The 14,056-nt window shown below is 61.9% G+C and overlaps 1 protein-coding gene across 6 annotated transcripts; it reads left to right on the forward strand.

Moving 5' to 3' along the window:
- The first annotated feature begins 453 nt into the window (after nt 1-453).
- GCGR (glucagon receptor) lies at nt 454-14,021 on the forward strand. 6 transcript variants are annotated; one of them, XM_036836596.1, is made up of 15 exons: nt 469-538; nt 1,778-1,889; nt 4,686-4,855; nt 4,951-5,053; nt 5,802-5,909; nt 5,991-6,112; nt 6,198-6,304; nt 6,378-6,534; nt 6,623-6,782; nt 6,855-6,915; nt 7,200-7,269; nt 7,594-7,682; nt 7,829-7,967; nt 8,046-8,087; nt 8,395-14,021. In XM_036836596.1, exons 3-15 carry the CDS (start codon nt 4,796-4,798, stop codon nt 8,650-8,652), a joined length of 1,476 nt encoding a protein of 491 aa, XP_036692491.1. In that variant the 5' UTR covers nt 469-538; nt 1,778-1,889; nt 4,686-4,795; the 3' UTR covers nt 8,653-14,021. The 6 variants fall into 6 exon arrangements, with proteins under 6 accessions (XP_036692488.1, XP_036692492.1, XP_036692494.1 ...); XM_036836593.1 differs by lacking the exon at nt 1,778-1,889 and having other exon boundaries at nt 454-538; XM_036836597.1 differs by lacking the exon at nt 1,778-1,889 and having other exon boundaries at nt 454-538; nt 8,431-14,021.
- Nucleotides 14,022-14,056: the final 35 nt, after the last annotated feature.

The raw sequence follows: 14,056 nt of genomic DNA on the forward strand, positions 1-14,056 counted from the left end.
GAAGGGGCGTGGAGTCACAGCCCCCACCCCCGGCCGCGCGCCCGCCACCCACCGCACCTGTCTATCCACCGCTGCTGTCCCCGCGGGGAGCTGCCGTCTGCCGGTCCGGGTCGCCCGGGCGGGGGTCTGCCGAGTGAGCTCTGGGTTGGGGGTTCTGCGGGGCGGGGTCCGCGGGGAGGGCCCCATGGGGTAGGAGTCCGCAAGGCAGGAGTCGGGCACAGGTGCGCGGGGAGGGGTCTGCGGGCAGGGGCTCCCGGGCCCGCAGTCGCTCCCCGAGGCGCGGCAGGAGGGCGGAGGCGCGGGCGGGGACCCTCGGGCAGCTCCCGCCCCCGCCTCCGCCCCCGCCCCCTCCTCCTCTCCCTCCGCCGCCGCCGCCGAGCGTAGCCGCCGGAAAGTTTGCTCGCGGCTGGCGCGGGGCGCGGGCGCGGAGCCGGCGCCGACCCTGATCTGGCAGCGCCGTGGAGACGAGCGGCGGCCGGCCCCTGACCCGTGCGCGCGGAGGACTGCGGGGATCGCGGAGCGGCCGGAGCGGCGCGCGGTGAGCACCTGGGCCAGGCTCGAGGACACGTTCCCGGCCAGGGGCCGAAGGCGGGAGCGCGGGACTGGCCGGCGCGGACCCCTATCTTAGGTGGGCGGTCTCGGGCCCCGGGTGTCGCCGTCCTCATCCCCGTCGGACACCCCGTTCCCAACCCCAGGATGCGCCCTTCCAGCTCGTACGGTCAACCTGGTTCCGCACTATCGAGAGGGTTGGGGGTCTCAGCGCTTCCCCCGTCCTCTCCTCCCTGGGGAGCGCGTCTCGGGGGAAAAGGGTGGGGTGTCTGTGAGCGCCAGGCGCGCTGTCCTGCTGCCCCTCTCCGCTCCCGACTCCTCCCTCCAGCACCCCCGCTTCCCCGCCCCCCCCCCCGCCCCGCGCATACACAGAACCTCGGAGACCCCCAGAGGCGCGGGGGGCAGCCCTGCTTCCCTCCAGCGGGTCCCTGCTTCCCAAAGCTCCCCAGCAGTATCTTGGTTACCCGGGTTTCCCCGCAGGGGCCGAGGGGCGTCATCCGCGGAGCCTACACTTGTCACTTTGATCCGCAGGGAGGGCAGGTCACTGCCCTGCCTGCTCCTTCCTCTCCGGCGGCCCCCACTCACACGTCTGGGCCGCAGGATTTCTGCCCCCACCAGAAACGGACTGACTCCTGAGGTCTGGGCGCCCGCATCCTCCGAGGACCTGTCCGGGCTGTTTTCGGCCCTTCTGTGCTGGGGGATGAGGGTTGGTGGGGGAGTAGCACCCTGGCCCACATCCAGGCCCGCCCTACCCCCACGGAGTGGGAGGAGGACGCAGGAATCAGGCTTTGTCAACAACCTGTGGCCCCGATCCCGCCGTGGGGCCATGACCTTCCGCTACTTGCTCTGGTTTCACAAACACCCCCCACCCCCATACCCATCAGAGGCTGGCAGGCCTCAACCACACCCATTCAGATCCTGGGAGGAGCTGGGGTGACAAGCGCCCCACTCTCCTCCATGGAGATCCACCCATCCTGGGGGCCCCTCCCCCAGCTGCAGGTCTGGGAGTCCTGGGGCATCCCCAGGGGAAACTGGGGAAACAGCTGAGCTTTGAGCACCCAGGAGTGGTGCGTTCTACCAGGCGGGGAGACAGAACACGGGCCAGTCAGCCCGTGGTGGAAAGAGGGGGCTGGGAAAGAGAGGAGTGGGTGAGCTGGGGCCGGGGGAAAGCTGGCCCTCCTTCCCACTCCGCCAGAGTCTCTGATCCTGAGCTATCTGTGCTGGGCAGGTGCAGTCCAGGGCCAGAGAGGAAGCGAAGCCTCCCGGTCCATGAAGGGAGAAGGCTTGGTCCCTGGCCGGTAGTCCCCCGCCTCCACCGGCTCCCGTGCCGTTCCAGGAGGGTAATAAGGTGGAAAACAGCAGCCCTGACGCCAAGGCCAATGGGAGGCTTGGAGCGGCACCTCCACGTCCCGGTCTCAGTCCTCATTCATTCAACAAATATTTATCCCTGGGGCTGGCAGGCTGCCTCTGGGGTTGCAGTGTCCCCCACGGAAGGGCGGGGCCTGCACGTGATAATCTGTCCTTCCCTTCAAGTGGCAAATCTCATTGTCCTCCACGGTGTTGAGGAGGCAGCGACTTTTCAAGTAGGGAAACTGAGGCTCTGAGAAGTTAAATTATTTACCCTTGGTCCCGGGACCAAAACTGGGCCTTGCAATGTCACCCTCTCCTGTGGCGGCAGCCTCACACCTGGGTGCTCAGGGCAGGGACCTCAGAACCTCAGCCTTGCACAGCTGAAAGTCGTTCCACAGCCCCAGACTCTGCCCAGTCCTCATTCAGAGAAGTGTCTAGATATCTTGCCCGTCCTCCCCCAACAGGCATGGGAGCCTCATCCACTTCTGCCCCTTCTTGTGTTTATATCAGAGACTTAGTGAGAGGTATCATCCTCTGCCTCTTGTATTGGTGGGGGGGGGGGTGCTGAGGCCCTGATCCCTAGGGACGTGGGGCCACAGGTGCTCTGAGCTGAGGTACCAGCCTGTGATCTGTAGGTGCTGAACTGTGTGGGGTGAATCTTCAAGGATTCCCAACCCCACATACCAGACCAGGGATGGGAGTAGGTGTTATGGAAAGGCCTCCCTATTCCTCTGCTCTGGCTGCCATTGGAGGGGCAGTGAAGAAGGGGCCCCAGGGCAGCCCATCCCTCTCTCCTCTCTACCCCGGGGCTCAGCTTCTCTCTGTGGTTCCCAGACTAACTGACCCCTAGCTGGAAGGCAGGCTGCCTGGGTGTGGCCCCGCTTACCCTGGGTTCTCCTAACAGCCCTAGGAGGTCAGCAAGGTGAACTCCCACTTTTCAGATGGGAAAGTTGAGACACAGCCCGGCCACCACACCCCAGCTGGACTCTGAGGGGCTGACGTTTTGCCTTGGAGCTCCTCACTGGACTGTCCCCGCAGCTTCATCCTCCCTTCACCACCGGCCGCAGGGCCTCTGGGCAGGGGGCAGTATCCTTCCTCCCCATGTTCCCTGCCTGCATCTCCACTGTCTACTCCACCCCAGCCATCCCTTGTCACTCTCCCCTTGCCCTGCCCCCAGAGCCTCTAGCCATTCAGGCTGCCTCTGTCTCCCTGAGCCTTCCCAGCCACCTCCCCTCCTCCAGCAGCTGGTCACGGTGCTCCTCACCCACCTGGCTCCGTGGCCTCGGTGGGCAAGGGCAGGGCAGAAGACCGGGCTGTTTGATAAGAATCAGGAGATAAGGCCCCTTGGGCTGGGGACACCTGAACTGCCCCTTGTCCTCCACCTGCCTGGGGGCTACTCCCCTGAGAAGGCCCTCCGCTCTGGCTCCTCCACCGCAGCCCTAAGCCTTGGCTCCTCACCTGGACCAGGGCCTGGGGACCAGCGACTACTGGGCCCTGCCTCACCAGGCCTGACCCGCGCTGTGGCCCAAGGGCCAGGGTGAGGAGCCCCACAGCAGGCTATGGTCCAGGTGCCCACCCCATGTGGTGGCATCTCAGGGTCCCGTTAGGGGTGAGGAGTGAATTACAGAGGAGCCCACGTGAGTTGGCCCCATGAGGCCCCATCTGGACTCTGAGGGGAGGAGGCTGAGATTCAGGGTTGTTCAGGAGCCCTCCACCTTCAGTCACAGCCTGCATCCCTCCTGGACCCCACCATCTCCCTGGCTTCTCCCAGGCACTGCCTTCAAGCCAGCCAGTTTCGTCCATCTGTCCATCCATCGGTCCATCACATGCTCACTCTGTGGCGGGATGCCATCCACAGCCCTAAGGGGGCTTGCATGAGTAGTTCCTAGGGGCCCCACCCCTAGGCCCCAAGGGAAGCCCCTCCCTACTGCCCTTGTGGAATCAGTGGATCAGAAGATGGACTCTGGAAGCAGTGACACGATGACTTACGGGGCTGCTGATGCCCCAAATGCAGGATCCGGACAGGACCAGGCACCTCAGGTCCCCCCTGCAGGCACCATGAGGGCAGGGGTCCTGTGTCTGAGCCCCCGGCAGCTGGCAGTGCTAATCTCAAAGGAATGTGCTGCAGCTGCCTGCGTGCTGTGGCCCATGGGACCCAGGAAGCCCGGCTGGAGTCTTGGGCGGGGCCCAGGGGAGCACCTAGACACCCCAGTCCTGGGCAAGGGGGCATGGGTGTGACAGGGACCACCCTAAGCATATGCTTGGCACTCCTGGCCCCTGCCAAGTCTGGGAGCTGGCCCAGGGCCACCTCGATAACCATGCCCCTGGGGACCAAGTGATGGATGGTCCTGGTACCCTGCCCCAGCCTGCCATGCTGACTTTCCCAGGAGCTAAGAATAGGTGGGAAAAATAGCAAGGGCCGAAGGGAGGAGTTGGGCAGCTAGGGAGGCTGCTCCCTCCTCTGACATCTTTGGTACCAGGCAGGACTGGGGCCGCTTAACCAACATGTAGGAGAGGGGCTCTGGGACTGTCTGAGCCTCCACACAGACAGCCACGGGCTGTGAGATGGAGCAGCCCCCAGGACCCTGGGAAGAACCCCCAGGCGCAGGGCCAGACCCCCAACCTGCCACTGGCAGAGTGACCACTTCTGGCATCCCCTCCCTCCCAGCTCCCACTTCGTCAGTAGGATTCAGAGACTCAGAGGGATGGTTTTAGGGGAGCAGGACACCCTGCTGATCACAACGGAGACCAGCTGGGCCTCTTCACTCCTGGGTGTCCCTGCACAGACCCTGCTGCTCTGATACTCAGCAGCCCCCAGAGGAGAGTGCACCCACGAGGACCTCTTTGCCCCAGCTGTGCAACCCCAGCCAGATGTGGGGGGCAGCTGCCCAGAGGCATGCCCCCCATCCTGCCACGCTGCCCCCACCTCCTCCTGCTTCTGCTGCTGGCCTGCCAGGTGAGCGCTGCTGCCAGTGCCCCCGTCCCACCAGCCTGCCTGCCCCTCATGCTGACGCCAGTCTGTCCCCTCTGTCCGTCCATCTGTACCCCCAGCCGCAGGCCCCCTCCGCTCAGGTGATGGACTTCCTGTTTGAGAAGTGGAAGCTCTATGGCGACCAGTGTCTCCACAACCTGAGCCTTCTGCCCCCCCCAACTGGTGAGCCCCGCCTTCGGCCTGAGTCCTGTCCCCCCAACCCCACCCACCATTTACAGGTGAGGAAATTGAGCCATAGAGAAGCTGGTGACTAGCCCAGGGCCACAGACCAGGACATTTAAGAAATGGTAGAACTGCCCCAGAACTGGGGTGTTTCGTGACCCTCCCCTGCTGCTGGGCACCCTGCAGGCCCAGGGCCTGGACACCGTCTTTCCTCCCATGGAGCAAAGCCTCGTGGCCCAGGAGGCAGACAGTGTGTGGGGGAGGTGGACCGAGAGGGCCAGACAGAGGGCACCAGGCCTGGTGAGGGGGAAGGAGATGGGCCATTATTTGGAGGGCTCAGGTAGACTGGGGTACAGCGTTCTGGACAAGTTCTGAAGATCACTCAGGTGCAAAGAGAGAGATTGGGGCAGGAGGAGCTGCCTGGGAGGCCAAGCCATTGTTTGGGGGAGGGAGGGGGCTGGTGCTGGGCCCAGAAGGATGCCAAAAGAATTGGGGTTCAGCCTCTAGAGATGGAAGTGCTGCTAGAAGGGCACTAGGAAGACGGAAGACCCTGGGTGGAGATGTGGAGTATCTGAGGGGAGGTGGCCGGGCAGCGCTGGAGCTCAGGACCAGGCTGGACAGGGGCGTCAGGACAGGCAGGATGGTCAGGGAGACCTGGGAGGCTGCTTCCTGGGGCGCAGAGAGCGTGCAACAGGGGGCTATGCGGGCCAGGCCCTGCTGAGGAGCAACCCTGTCCCCGCCTCTGCAGAGCTGGTCTGTAATAGAACCTTTGACAAATATTCCTGCTGGCCGGACACCCCTCCCAACACCACAGCCAACATCTCCTGCCCCTGGTACCTGCCCTGGCACCACAAAGGTAACCACAGCAGGGATGTGGGGGGTTGGCAGAGGGGGCTCAGCCCAGGGGCGGGGCGCTGACCAGAGCCTGCCCCCGCAGTGCAGCACCGCCTCGTCTTCAAGAGATGTGGGCCTGATGGGCAGTGGGTACGTGGGCCGCGGGGGCAGCCATGGCGAAATGCCTCCCAGTGCCAGATGGACGACAAGGAGCTTGAGGTCCAGGTCAGCCCACGGCAGGTGCAGTGGGGGCTTGTGGGGAGGGGCGAGATGGCCCTCTCCAGCCCTGACTGGCCACTGCGATTTGCAGAAGGAGGTGGCCAAGATGTACAGCAGCTTCCAGGTGATGTACACCGTGGGCTACTCCCTGTCCCTGGGGGCCCTGCTCCTAGCCCTGGCCATCCTGCTAGGCCTCAGGTATGCCCACCGCCCTGCTCATGGGGGGCCCCAGTGGGCAGGGTGGGCGGGGACTGACTCGCTGTCCCCACAGCAAGCTGCACTGCACCCGAAACTACATCCACGTGAACCTGTTCGCGTCCTTTGTGCTCAAGGCCAGCTCTGTGCTGGTCATCGACACGCTGCTCAAGACCCGCTACAGCCAGAGGATTGGGGACGACCTCAGCGTGAGCATCTGGCTGAGTGATGGGGTGAGCTCCCAGATCCGGCCTCTTGGCCTCTGGGCCCTGGGTGGCAGGCAACTGGGAGGCCCACACTCATGCTGCCCCCCGCGGCCAGGCAGTGGCCGGCTGCCGGGTGGCCGCGGTGTTCATGCAGTACGGCGTCGTGGCCAACTACTGCTGGCTGCTGGTGGAGGGCGTGTACTTGCACAGCCTGCTGGGCTTCGCCACCATCCCTGAAAGGAGCTGCTTCCCCCTCTACCTGGGCATCGGCTGGGGTGAGTGGGCCGGTGTGCGGGGGGCCGGCGGGCTGGCCGGGGCCACGGGACCACAGCTGTTCTCCCCCACAGGTGCCCCCATGCTGTTCGTCACCCCCTGGGTGGTGGTCAAGTGTCTGTTTGAGAACATCCAGTGAGTATCTGACTGGAGGGTGGGCCAGCAGGGGGGTTCACCTCTCCTGGCTGGGAGGTGCTAGGCTGGCCCCGTGGGGAATGGCCATGTGGCTCAGAGTGTGGGAGTGGCTCAGGGGTCTCTGGCCAGAGGCAGTGGGGGGCACTAAGCAAACCTGGTTCCCCGGGGGTGGAGGTCATTGGTAATTATCTCCCTTCTTTTCCTGAGGCACTAATTAGATCCCAAGGAATCAGGGGGCGGGGGTCTGTGAGGCTGCCAGGACATGAGCAGGCCCCACCCTGCAGGTGCTGGACCAGCAATGACAACATGGGCTTCTGGTGGATCCTGCGCTTCCCCGTCTTCCTGGCCATCCTGGTGAGGAAATGAGGCACCTGCTGGCACCGCAGGGAGGGCCGGGAGGCTGCTGAACTTGGCCCCCCAGCCCCTTCCTTCCTCATCAGCCTGCAGCAGCCCGAGGAGACGGACAGCATCCTGCCTGGGTGGACAGGGAGGGAGGCCTGGCACCCACCCAGGACACTGGCTGGCGCCCTGGGCCTTGGGCCAGGCTGTCCATCCTTGACTAGGTGCCCACAGCCCCAGGGCCCCAGGAGCCAGGGTCTGCCTGGCTGCCAGGCCCACCTCCAGGAGGGACAGGTGGGGGCCAGGAGCTGCCCTGAGCTGTGTCCCACACACACACAGATCAACTTCTTCATCTTCATCCGCATCCTTCACCTCCTGGTGGCCAAGCTGCGAGCCCATCAGATGCGCTATACTGACTACAAATTCCGGTGGGTGTGGGCGTTGGGAGTGGGAGGGCGCCAGGCGGCTTGCGGACCTGCACACCCCCGGGGGCCAGAGGGAGTGTAGGTGGGGGTGGGGGCACCAGAGCCCCTGGGGGCATGCTGGGCCGGTGGCTCAGTCTCTGCCCCCGCAGGCTGGCCAAATCCACGCTGACCCTCATCCCCCTGTTGGGGGTCCACGAGGTGGTGTTTGCCTTTGTGACCGACGAGCATGCCCAGGGCACCCTGCGCTCCGCCAAGCTCTTCTTCGACCTCTTCTTCAGCTCCTTCCAGGTGCCTGCCCGCCCCTTAAGCAACCGCCCAACCCCCAGGCCAGCCTGGGTGCAGCCCTGACCTCCCACATCTCTCCAGGGCCTGCTGGTGGCTGTTCTCTACTGTTTCCTCAACAAGGAGGTAGGTGGGGGAGTGGGTCTGGAACCAGCCCTGGGGTTGGGGTCAGGGGGAGTGTAGACACCCTGGCCCCACCCCTCAGGGGTGTGAGCCCTTCGTGTCCACCTGCACTTACTGGGCTCAGTTTCCAGGACACTGAGTGTCAGGCCTGCTGAGATGGGTCCGCCTCAGCCCGTCCTCAGGGAGTGCACCTGAGGGTGAGGGGGCCCCCAGGTGTTCCCAGACCCCAGCGTTCTGTGGTGACAGAGCCTGCCTGGCTCCACACCCAGGGCCAAGGGGTTGGGGAATCCTGAGAGGGTGGCATGGGCAGGCCCTGGGACTGGCCCGACCCGCCTGCCCACCCCAGGTGCAGTCGGAGTTGCTGCGGCGCTGGCACCGCTGGCGCGAGGGCAAAGCACTGCAGGAGGAGCGCCATGTCAGCAGCCACACGGCCAGGCCCACTGGTGGCCCCCCCAGTGAGAAGCTGCTGCTCTCGAGGGGCGGTGGCAGCAACAGGACTAGCCAGGACCCCTCTGCGGAGACCCACTTGGCTGGCGGCCTCCCTGGATTGGCTGAGAACCCCTTCTGAAGCCCCCTGGAACGCCAGCTGTCGCTGGACTCAGGTGCCCAGAGAGGGCATCACTGGACAATCCAGAACCAATGCCCAATGGAGGCGAGAGCGTGGGAGCCAGACAGCGCCCCGCTGTCCACATGTTCCCCAGTGTGGTGGTCTGAGGGGCACCTGCTCTGTGCCGAGGGGTGGGGGAGGGGTGTGGCGGGGAAGCTGTTCTGTGAATGCATGCCCGTGTGTCCCCGTGTGTGTCAGTGTGTCTGAGTTAGAGAAGACATGTGTCCTCCAACAATAAAGAGCTCTGTGCTCACCCTGGGTGGAGAGCTGGGCTGGAGGAGAGGGGCCGGCTGGGCCCAGGCCCTCCCCGTGAGAAGGGAGCAGCCGTGGACGGCCCGTGCTGGCTTGCTCCTTCTAGACTTCTCCTTGTTGCCCCATCATACAGGTGAATTGGAGCTGGAACCACTGAGGGTGTGAGTGGTGGGTGGTGGTGCCCCACCAGCACGTGCTGTCCCCAGCCCAGTTCAGGTGGGCTCACCCCCACCCCGGGCCAGAGTGGACGGGCCCCACTCAGTCTTGGCCCCTCAACCCCCGGAGTGTCACCATTCACCTGCAGAGGGGCATGAAGGGCGTCAATGGCCGAGGGAAGCCACCGACATCACAGTCCTTCTACCAACCCCACATGAACACCCCTGGCTCCCTGCTAGAGCCGAAGCCGGGGCTGGACTCAGGCCCAGCAAGGGCATTACTGGCTAATCCAGAACTAGATAATCCAGAACTGGATGTCCTCTACTGGCCTCTGCTTCATCCCAACTCTAGCCACCCCAGCAATCCACAGCCCATGTAGCCGACTGAAGCGGGGAGAGATGGACCCCCAAAATCGAGACCGTCCAAGTGCAGGCGCAGCACAGTTTTCCAAAGACTGCGGCACAGCCCAACACAGCCACTTCACAGAGAATCACTGCAGTCCTTGCTGCTCCAGGCGCATGCGGAAGGGCAGCTGTGCGCGAGGGTGCTGCCCATTGCCTGGCGGGTGGGCACCCTGCTTGGCAGTCAGCGAGGGCTGGCGCTCACGCAGGAAGAGCCAAGTGGTGCGCCCTGAGTCCACGCTGCCCCCCGGGGCGCGGTGCATCTGATGCAGAGGGTGGAGGCAAGTGCAGGAGCAGTGTGGGGACTGTAGTCACCCCTCAAGAGCGCCCCTTGTGTCCGGTGCCGTGATGCCTGGTTGGGGGTGTGCGTGGAGGGGGGGAGGAGCAGGGGCGCTGTCAAAAGAGGAAGGGGCCACAAAAGCCAAGAGCACAAGCCAAACGGGCCAGCCAGGCGGCCCTGCTCCTAGGACCTGGTGGGGGGTGACTGCTGGGACCTGGGGGAGGGGGTGTCCACAGTCCCTGCCCGGCCACGTGGGCTGAAGCTGCTCAGGCAGAGCTGAGCTAATTGCAGCAAATGAAAGGACAGGAGGCCTCTCAGGAAAGGTAAATAGAATTACTCACCTTCCAGGCACTGGGGCCCTCCTGAGGGGGCCCTCACCTCGTGCCACCGGATATGGCAGGGACGGAGGGGCAGGAGGTGAGTTAAGGTAGATTGGGCTCTCCTGCGGCCCAGGTGGGAAGCGATGTTACTATGATCGGTGGGGACTGCGGGGCAGGGAGGCAGTGTGGCTGGCTGCACCTTTGAGGACCTGAGACCCCTGACCTTGAGGCTTCAGGTCACCTCTCATCCCAGGCCCCCCAGGCTCCCCAGGCCCTAGTGCTCCTTTGAGCCCCTGCCCACAGGGGCACCCCTGCCAGCCCTCCATGCCCAGAAGCCTAGCACAGGGAGGGCACAAGTTCTCCTTCACGCCAGCTGAGCTCAGGGTTGGTGACTGCCCTGCGGGTGTGCTGCTCACCTAGGGGCCTCCTGACAGCCCTCCCCATCCTGACTCCCTCTGCCCTTGTCCTCCTTCACCCTGTCCCTGTCCCCAAGGGAACTGGAGCAGGCCGGTGGAGTCAGGAGTGGAGGTGGAGGCCTGGAAGGGGCTGGGCTCATCCAGCCAATAAACATTGGCTCCGACCAGGCCGTCCTGCAGGTGGGATGGTGGGGGAACCTGACTTTCTAACACAGGGCCCAGCACCCACAGAGCATCACCCTCCATTCAGGAAGACGAACACTCCAGGCCCTCTGCCCCTTCGCCATCTCTACTTCCCTTCCCACCTCGACCCCAGTCCAAATCTCAGGCCCTTCCCCTAAAAGAATGCATGGGAACCACCCAGCACGTACTTGTGTGTGTGTGTCTCTCCACATGCATGCTACTAAAATGAGTGTGGAGACCAAGAAAGAGGAAAACATGGACTACAATAAACACTGATCAAACCTAGGAGAGTTGAGGGGCATCCCCAGGATGGCAGCTGTGTGCCAGGCAGAGTGGGTCACTGGGGGGAGGGAGCCTCAAGCAGGGCAAAAGTACAGGAGAGACACCCTCAAGGGGATCAAAGTGACTGAACACATTGAGAGGAGATTTAGATGACCTGGTGGAGAGTTCAGGACTTAGTGTTAGTACATAGAAAACTGAGCAAATGAAAAAAAAAGGCAATTAATAACTTCAAGGAAAACAAAAAGCTGGGCAGAAAAAAAGATCACAATTTACCACAAGGCTCATCTCTAAATACACAGACATCATCATGTAAATACTCAACACTGATGTAACCAAAGTTATGAGAGAAAAAAAAGATCTAGGGAGGATAGTGGATGGTAAGAGCACGTGTGTAGTGGGAGTGGGGGACAGAATGAAATGGGAAAACCAATAAGTAACAGTTCATGTATGCTATTTAGAAATAGAAAAACAAACCAAAGAATCAGCAGAAAAGTTGAAAATGGTTGCCTCTAGGTGAGAGGGTGGGAGGAGAAGTCTGAGGGCTGCAACTAGCCGAACTCTGACTGCCTCGGCCTCCTCCTGGACACTATGGCAGCCTTCAGCCCCAGGTACTCCCCCACCTGCCCTTTCTCTGACCTTGCTCTCAGTCCCTGGTCCTGCTTCCTCCTCCTCTCCCTGAGTGCAGTGCCCCGGGATCAGGTCCCACCCTCCTCCCTTCTTTATCAACCTTAAAAAAAAGCACCAATATTCAAATTACTCCCAAACTATATCTCCAACCTCTGTGGCCCTCCCAAATCCACTCGAGACTCAGCTTCCCTCTTGGCACCTCCACTCAGACATCCAATGGCAACTTAAATTCCACAGTCCATATCAAGCTCCTTACCTGCCCCCTCACCCAGCTTCTTCCTCCCACGATTCACTTGAGGTAGCCCTCCTGACAGGTCTCCCCGCTTCCACCCTGAACCCTGCAGCCTATTCTCAACACAGCAACCAGAGCGATCCCTTTACATCCAAAGTTTTCTCCAATGAATCCCATCAAGCATCCATATCTCACTTCAGTTTACAGAAATGCAGGGGACAAAGGAGTCTGTTAATGCTACAAAGATGCAACCAGTGAAAACCAGAGTTTGGGAAACTCCAACATCAAGTACCCAGCGGACCTTCACTCATAAATGGAGGGGAAATGTGGGAGGAGGTACTGTGACTAAGAAAGACTTAAGGGACGCATCAAGCAGATTCAGCCGATGCACTTGGCCTTCCTATTCTGAGTCTATAACCCATGTGGAATATATTATTTTAGACACTAGGGGACTATGGACTGGGTGTTAGATGACATTAGGGAATTGTTGTTCATGCTCAATATACATGAACATGCTCAGGATACATGCTCAGGAAGTACTTACTAAATTCAGATTTTGATTAACAGTAAAAGCTTAAAAATCAGATTAAGACCAGTCTCCTACAAGAGGTCACCATTTCCTCATATGTAACATCAGGGTAATAAAATCTTCCCCCCGCCCCCCGAGTTGTCAGCACTGAATGAAAGCAGACAGTGATATGAGCGCCACCAAGGGTAGAACATGATGGAGGACTGGGCACTCCTGTTCCACCAGGACGCTCCCCTCGTCTCCTCTACCTTCACTGTCTGAGGGGGAGAGAGGTGTCTCCAGCCACTCATGGTCAGCCAGGCAGCCCACTGTGCTGGTGAGGGTTCCGTCTCCAGTGCCCCCATCCGAGTTCCTCACCCCCCACTCCAGCACAGCCTGTTAACCACATTCCCACCTCCAAGGTGTTCTCGGCAAAGACTCCAGGTCCAGGGCCTCTATTCCAGAAAATCTAAGTTGGCAGGGAAAGCGGGAATGAAAATGCCTTGCGGGGTGTCCCATGGGCCCACCCACACAGGGGCAAGGAACCACTGCTAGCGGGAGGGTGGCTCTGGGCAGGGGAGACCCAGATGCTGGGGCCCAGTGTGGCCCCATTCCCACCTTCCAGCCCCACAGGAGGGAGGAATGACCTAGAGAGAGCTGGGAGCAAAGTTAAGTCAATTTTTAACCAACGCAGCAAGATATTAGACACTCCCCGGTGTGCTGCCAGGGGGCTCCAGCACCCCTTCGGAGAGAGGCCTTTGAACCACCACAGCCCATACCCTCACTTTACATGGGGAAACTGAGGTGGGACAGGAGAGTGACATGCCCCAGGGCTCACAGCAAGGCCATGACTGCGGTCGCCAGAATGCAGATGTCCAGGCCCCACTGAAGCCTTGTGGCTGAGTGCCCTGTCAAGGGCATCCACAAGGTGACTAACAGTGGCAGCAGGCACTAGCACTGGGCAGCCACCCAGGAGGCAGGTGCTGACCTCCCCTTGAGGAAACCAATGCTTGGAGACTCAGCAACTTGCTCAATGCCACAAGTGCAGCAGTGGCCTGGCTGGACATCACCCCATCCTTAGTGGTCTAGGACACGCTGGGTGGAGGGCATGTGTGCCTGTGTGCCCACTCAGCCTCTGGCCACAGGTCCCTGCACCCCAGCCAGGCCACGCCCACCCCCTTCCAGCCACAGACGGGGGGCTGCTTGGGTGACCCAGCCCAGCAGGCACTCAAACCCTTGGCAGGATGCCCCACAGGTCCCTGGGGAGCAAACAGGCCTGTGTGGTTACAGGAACTTGGCTCAGGGCCTGGCACCAGCCAGCACCCACTGGCAGCAAGCCATGGCTGCTGCTTATTCCATGAACAATCCTTCCTGCACCCCCATCCCTGGGGAATTCCCCCCAGGAAAAGACACCTCCCAGAGCCACCTGTGGGGCTGCTGGAGCCCCAGAATACTCTAACAGGAAAGGGTGTTCCCGAAATAAATTCCGGTTTGGCTTGTCTGCCAGGGCTATGTCCAGGTTTGAAGGTTGAGTGCACTTGGGGCTCTCTGAGCCCAGCAGCCACTCCTCCATCCGGACAGCAGAGGAGCCACTCCCCAAGGACCCAGTGCTGCAGAGGGATGTGGGATGTGTTACCTTCCAGGGCCCCCACCTCCACCTCCCACTGCCCCTCAGGAGGCCCAAGCCCCCTGGTGGAGCCCAGGGATC

The sequence above is a fragment of the Balaenoptera musculus genome, chromosome 20 (genome assembly GCF_009873245.2).
Source record: "Balaenoptera musculus isolate JJ_BM4_2016_0621 chromosome 20, mBalMus1.pri.v3, whole genome shotgun sequence".
Lineage (NCBI taxonomy): Eukaryota > Metazoa > Chordata > Mammalia > Artiodactyla > Balaenopteridae > Balaenoptera > Balaenoptera musculus.

What these genes read in the sequence shown, in the direction of transcription:
- GCGR (XM_036836593.1), top strand. Translation starts at nt 4,796, where the DNA reads ATGCCCCCCATCCTGCCACGCTGCCCCCACCTCCTCCTGCTTCTGCTG. An exon ending in CCTTCTGCCCCCCCCAACTG is followed by an intron (nt 5,054 to 5,801) that starts GTGAGCCCCGCC and finishes CCGCCTCTGCAG; the next exon opens with AGCTGGTCTGTAATAGAACC. An exon ending in CTACCTGGGCATCGGCTGGG is followed by an intron (nt 6,783 to 6,854) that starts GTGAGTGGGCCG and finishes TCTCCCCCACAG; the next exon opens with GTGCCCCCATGCTGTTCGTC.